This window comes from Orcinus orca, chromosome 4, assembly GCF_937001465.1.
Source record: "Orcinus orca chromosome 4, mOrcOrc1.1, whole genome shotgun sequence".
NCBI classification, from domain to species: Eukaryota; Metazoa; Chordata; class Mammalia; order Artiodactyla; family Delphinidae; genus Orcinus; species Orcinus orca.
The window spans coordinates 25,407,995-25,415,086 of record NC_064562.1 but is presented as its reverse complement, the minus strand read 5'-3'; the positions used below and the strand labels follow the sequence as shown (position 1 = coordinate 25,415,086).

Genomic DNA, 7,092 nt, shown 5'->3' with positions numbered 1-7,092 from the left:
GCTGCTGTCCTCATAAGAAGAGAATGTGCCACCAGGATTCCCATGTCCAGAGAAATGGCCAAGTGAGGGTAAAGTGAGAAGGCGACCATCTACAAACCGAGGAAAGAGGCTTCAGAAGAAATTAAACCAGCCTACACCTTGACCTCTAGCTTCTAGCCTCCAGAACCGTGAAAACATAAATCTGTTATTTAAGCCACCCAGTCTGTGGTGCTTTGTGATTGTAGCCCTAGCAAATTAATATACCATCACAAAAGCCCAAAGTGAAAACCAGAAGAGACTCGCCAATTTTGTGACTTTCAGAGGAAGGAGCTAGCACCTCTGGGTGGGGTAGTTGAGGGAAAGCCTTGTGGAACTGTTTAAGTTGGAACTTGAAGGTTGGAGAGAATAACATTACCTACTTCACAGTATTACGAGGATTAAGTAAGAGTGACTATAAAACACAGTGTCTCAATTAACTGTTGAATAGCTTTGTAATTTATAAGGACACAGAGCTAAACTCATAGACCCAGGTTCAGCACTATCTCCTGACTTCCTGTGGCCTACTCTTTCCAGGCTTTGTCTTCTGACATTTTAAAGTTCTTAATTCTCAATACACTTGAGTTCCTTGGTCCTTAAGGCCCTCCATCTTTAGTGTCATCTCTTAACACTCAACTCTGCCTCTGTGATAGCTAGCCTCTTAAGATGCTGCCCGCGATCCTTACTTCCTGGTATTCATGTCCTTGTATGTCTCCTCCCACAATGAATAGGGAGTAGACCCAGAGAAAGAACCTGTCCATCCATCCATCCATCCGTCCATCCATGTATGCTGTGCATCTATCTATGGAAATGGGGACGGCACGTTTGAAATCTGTAGGGCAGGTTGGCAGCCCGGAAATTCACACAGGATTTCTATGTTACGGTCTTGGGGCAGAATTCCTTCTTCTGTGGGAAACTTCAGTTTTTGCTTTGAAGGCCTTCAACTGATTGGATGAGGCCCATCCACACTATGGAGGGTGATGGGCTTTACCTAAACGGATTGTAATGTTAATCACATCCACACAGTATCTTCATAGCAACGTCTACACTAGTGTTTGAACACACACAGGGGCACCACACCCTAGCCAAGTTGACACATGAACCATCATGATACCATATTGGAGAAAGTGGGCTTTTAAAACATTTATGTGATGTTTTCTTTTCTGTACCACCACATACTGAGTCCTCCAAATGCTCTGGGCACCACACACAAAATCAGAGACATGTTGAGCTACGAGTGAATCACCAACATAACCATGATTAAAAGTAATAAAGTCCCGTCTAATGAATTATAGGAATAAACTTTAGGAACTTAATTTTCTTCCCAAAATTCCCAAGTATGATCTAATGACAGAGTCAGAGCTGCAAAATGCTGCGACTTATGGTAATTCTTGGGGTTTTCTGAAGCACTGGAGGTGTCTGAAAACTTTCCTAGAAATGAAGAAGCCCAGCCAGCTATCATTTCCCAAGTCATGTTGGGAATGTATTTCCTGATGGTAAAGGTTGCACACAGGCCCTTACTTATTGGCCTTTTACTCAACAAAGTGCTGGTAGCATTGGCTACATGAAGGAATAACGCACATACGCGTAGGGTAACTGGGTCTCAGGAGCTTTTTCTATTTAGTTAGAGCATGACTATTATATTTAGCATGATTTAGTGGGATCTTTACTGCAGGAAATGAGTGACCCTATAGAAGTAGAACTGCGAAGTGTAGTTAATGGCAGAATTGGGTTTTTGATTTAGATAAAGACTCTAAGGAAGAGTTGGAAATAGAAGTTTTATGTCCTTATTGGGTCACAGTTTCAGTATCCAAATTGACTACTTAAGGCCTTGAAACCAAATTGTTTGAAAAGTTTTATTTGGTAGCAGAAAATATCTACAATAGGATCTTTACAAAAGAAGATGTGCAAGAGGGGAGAAATAAGTTTATACATAAGATTTTGCTGTGGAAATTTGGAATGATTATCAACAATTGATTTAGGTTACAAGAACTCACACAAAGCCATATCTTTTTAGTAAAGGAAGCCAGAAGCTATGTTAATCCCTTGACGAAACAGTCTGTTGAAACTCACAATATGCATTATACTGATCCTAAAGAAAGATAAGTCTATGGAGGATGAACTAAATTATTTCAAGCTGTAGTGATATATAAACATATTTAGTCAGATTAAAACCAATCATCTCAACAACCCGACAAGTGATTTCTCATCAGAACAAGTCCATGATGTCTACAACATTCATTTGCACCATGGCTTTTTCACCTCATAGTTGTTGTTATTTTAAATTATATACAGATTTACATATAGCTGATGTTATTGACAATAACTGTTATCCTGGGATATGCCCCTCTCTCTCTCTGTATCCACTTGGTTTGGTCATGTTATGTCAATCCTGTTACAGACCTGACTGCTTATCTAACAGTGGAGGATAAGACCTACCACATGACCCAAAGATAGGAATAAAAAGATTCCGTCCCCCTTGTTGTTTCTAAAATGTTTAAGGCTAGTATATTTTTAAAGGATAATTTATTCGAAATACTAACACCAATACTTTCAATGCGCCAAATAAGGAGGCACTAAGAGTGTTTGGGAATATCTAAGAATTATGCCTATGGTATAGTGTACAGGCATAAAATAGTCAACAGTTTAACAAAATATAAAAAATACTGTTTTTGCTAAAGGGGGAAAGCAGACAACTTCCCACTAAAAGAAGAACAAACACTGGTGTTCAATTTCCAGTTTGAATGCATTTATGACTATGAAGATTACGACCTCCGATGAATTAAATATAAAGAGTCCAGAGGGAATTATGACTTATGACATTAATGTACAAGTATGGCAGTATTTCTATATCAAATTAAACTTAGTCTATGATTAAATACAATGCTATATATACATACACACACTCATAGTACCTTTATGGAATTCTCTAAAACGCTCACAGTAGCTTATATGGTATTGATAAAAATAAAGATGAAAACGTATAGAGTGTAGATAAAAACCACTTTTATAGCTTTCTAAGGTGATGCATCCTGTGGGTTAAATAGCTTACATTATTCAAGTCTGAATTTTGAGTTTTGAAAGCAGAGCTGCGCACTGGTATTCAAACTTTCATAAAATTGTACAGTTTTTCAAAATAAGGAATAAAAGGTAGAGAGCATCAAACGTGGGAGAAAAAAACTTCTGATTTATAACACAACTGTTACACAGTTAACCAGTGGTGTTCAACCCATGCCTGGCCAAAACTCAGCTTCTTGTGGGCGATTAGGGGTATTAAAGAGTTTGATTCAAATTTTGTTTTTATAAAAGTGCGTAGTTTAAAAACTTAGTAAAAATGCACATTCTAATGTGTTACATACACTATTTTACCACACGGGAGTCTGCTTATGTATAAACTTCCACTACCAGGATAATTTACGTTTATATAAACCTGGGAATACAACTTTATCTATTTCTAGTTAGAGAATCTCCTGAAATGTGTGTTTAAACCCTGTTATTATTTGTACTTACTTACATTTGCATGAAGCAAAATTCTCTTGATAGCATGTGAATAAAACAAGGCATAGAAACAGACTGGCGGCTAAGGTTTCACCAACTATCTATAACCCCAATTTCACATTTGTGTTACTTAGAAATGTTATTCTTAGTAATGTTCTAAGACAAGTAAACATAAATGTGGACTCAAAATACAGTTACACAGATCAAATGGACTTTCCAGGCTTTACATATTGGGCTTACACAAGAGTTTACTTAAAAGAGATTCTAGTGCTAAAAAATCTTTGGGAAATACCGCTCTATAAGAGACTGTCTTTTCATTTAATTTGTTAATGCAATGTTTAATGTGATTTAGTTTAACAAACTGCCTGATTTTCAATTCTTAAATTACTCTGCGTAATGGGAAAATTTCTACAGATTTGAGTGCTGCGGGTCTTCAAAATGGTAACTTGCAAAGAATTGAGAAATTACACTAAAAAGTTCATTATTGCCTTAGACTCTTCTGATAGGTAGCTTTTAAAACGAGATTTCTTTTTTTTTTTTTGCGGTTCGCGGGCCTCTCACTGTTGTGGCCTCTCCCGTTGCGGATCACAGGCTCCGGACGCGCAGGCTCAGCGGCCATGGCTCACGGGCCCAGCCGCTCCGCGGCATGTGGGATCTTCCCGGACCAGGGCACGAACCCATGTCCCCTGCATACGCTCAACCACTGCGCCAGCAGGGAAGCCCCCAAGATTTCTATTTTTGAATTAACAATATATTTATTGTTGTGTTCTAAATCTCAGAGTATGTTTATCCTCCATGCAACACAATTTGGTATCTTCACACATCAACTGCGTTATGTGTTTTGACAGTTGAGGCACATTTCAATGATTTTCGACTCTATTTTGTGGTTTCATTATAAAACAGCTTACTCACAGCAAACTCAAACAATGTTTTTTTATTTAAAAATCCACCTCAAAATTCAGTTCTGGGTTTTAGTTTTTGTTTAAAAAGAAGCAAACATTTAAAAGCATCAAATGTTACTTGTCAACAATTCATCTTGTTATGAACGTTTTTAGCTCATGGAGGGGACATAAACCCATTACATTGATTAGGCACAGTACGGTGACCAAGGGGCCAGAAATCAGGGCACATCTGTGTACTCAGGTAACATTAAAGGTCTGCATGGAGGGAAACATGCCTCAGCTGTGGGCTCTTCAATCTCTATGCCCCCTCCAAACACTGTTAGTAAGTCTCAAATCAGTACATAAGAGATTGTATGTAACTTAGTTAAAAACCAATCAAACCAATAACTATACCTGCTTTCTAAATTACATTGCAAAGCCAAGACAGATAAATTGTAGCCTTACTATAGATAATGTGTGGTCTTGCTATAGGACCATGTTATAGGTGAGAAAGAATTATACGACACCTCTGGTGGTTTCAGAAATCTGGTTGGAAGAGGTCCATGACTTTAAGATTTCACATTATAGCAAGGCTCCAATATTTCTTGAATTGGGGCAGTGAATATAAATCACAGTACACAAGCCTTAATTCTTTTACTGGAAAAGCAATAGGTGCTACATATGAGAATCACTTATATAACATCTGTTTTTTTTAAAAAATGCAGATATAAAATATTAATTGCATAGGGATTTAAATAGGATAAGGCCAAGAAGAATATTAAGTAAAGTTTAAAAAAAAATCATAGAAAGGGCACTATGGTGTCAAAAGACAGAATTTCATTCTTCGAGTAATAAATCTGAATGACTGTCTAATTAAAAATCACAGTATGTTGCTATAACTAACAGTGAATGTCAATTGTGCCATTAATTCCAAACTGGAAACCAGCATTAGAGGACTAACACGAATACAACTAAAGCTCACTGTCTAAACCTGATCATTGTATTAGCACATCAGTGCCTGGTACGTACCTGATTAGTTATATAATCTACACTTTGCAAATAACGTAAAGTTTAATACATGTTGAAAATGTGAGAGCACATCGTCACCACATGCCATCAGTGAGTTGTACGCTTACTTGATAGTGTGATTATTCACTCTTTCCAAGGTGTAAGATCCCACCTGGCAGAATCTTCACTTAATGAGCCCAAAACACTGTAATTAACAAAATATAAGAAAGTCCCACCACTGAAAACCAAATGTCCATGAACCAGAGAACAAAGTCCTGACACCAGTAGGTACATGATGCTTAGCACTTTGGAAGGCAATGAATGATGAGTCCAACTCTACTTTGTAGTTTAAGCTAACGGTTACCCCGTTACGTTTCAGGTAGAAAGGTATATTGTGAATCTACTTCTCACGTCATGTTGTTACCCTGCAGCTGAAAGAGCAATTTCCCAGTGGAAAGTAGCTTAGTTCACGTAGCATTGTTCTTAAGAGTAGTGTGAGGAAAACAATAACTCCCAACAGAATCATGTTAAGGTCCATTCGGGAATACCCAAACCAATGCTTTAAATGAAAAAGTGCATAAATACAGTAATACTACAAGTGTGTTAACTACGAAACAAATGTTTCTCTGGGAACCAAACAACAGTATTTTCCCACATTATTTACATGTGATGAATTGTTCAGATACCACAAAGCACCATTTACACCCTCAATGGCTTGATTAAGTCTGAAAGGTCCTCTGACTTCGACTCTGTTCAGTTGAGGATCTACCTAGAGTACAAGGGTCAAGTTATCTTCAGTCAAACAGGATTTCTCCTTACAGCTCAGTCCTCTTTTGTTCAGAGACATTAAAGCGGCATTTTCACTTCACATTCTTGGCTGGTGTTTCAGACTCTGTGGACTGTCTCCCATCGGTCCAGGCTTCACGGGTGCTCTTCAGAGCCAGGGTCTTCTGTTGGTCAACCACGACATAGTCCACTCTCTCGTCAGCTACACTGCTGCCTGAGCCACTGCTCTTTTGCTAAAAAGCAAAGGAAAAAACCCCATAAACCTCCACAGAAAAAGTGGTGCTTCTGCGTGAACTCCAGTCTTAAAACACAGACACATATGCACTGTGAATAACTCTTGAAATTCTACTGGGTCACCAAAAAATCAGTTTAACAATGTTGTCTCTCTCCTAACTGTACTCTGTTTTTCCCTTAATTTTAAAATTATTATATTTAAGAATTCAAACTAATGCTCCCATAACAGATGAAATTCTTAGGAAAGAAGGAGAGCAGCCCCCTGGTTCACCTTAAGAGACACAGCTTGCTTTTAGCTTTTAGCTTAAGCTTGACTTTTTCAAGTCCTGAGAACAGGTACAGGTGTTTACTTTTGAGTTAAGAAATGTTTTTTGAAAAGGAGTATTTCAAGAATGGCAGGCTACATAAAATCCAACTAGATACTCACTAACTTAAAACAAATGTAATTATTAACGCGTTGCTGGGCTCACGAGAAACTAAGGGAAATATGCAAGGTGTGAGGGAAATAGAGGGAGCAGAGAGCTGCTAAAGGGTCAAGACAGTGTCGTCTTCAGGATGAACGTCAACTGAGCAGTGCAATCAGGAGGCCTGGGTGGGAGGAATGCGGAACCCAAAACTATCCTGTTAGGATAGGGACCCTTGAAGGAAACTGAGGTAGTCCTAGGGTGGT

At 38.3% G+C, this 7,092-nt stretch overlaps 1 protein-coding gene across 8 annotated transcripts in view; it reads right to left on the bottom strand.

The window, feature by feature from the left end:
* Nucleotides 1-1,857: 1,857 nt before the first annotated feature.
* Nucleotides 1,858-7,092, bottom strand: part of GAB1 (GRB2 associated binding protein 1) — a 127,571-nt gene continuing 122,336 nt past the window's right edge. For all 8 annotated transcript variants that reach the window (XM_049709527.1, XM_049709528.1, XM_004263597.4 and 5 more), the window contains one exon: nucleotides 1,858-6,421. In XM_049709527.1, coding sequence (XP_049565484.1) covers nucleotides 6,263-6,421 — 159 coding nt within the window. In that variant the 3' untranslated portion in view covers nucleotides 1,858-6,262. The remainder of the gene's footprint in view (nucleotides 6,422-7,092) is intronic.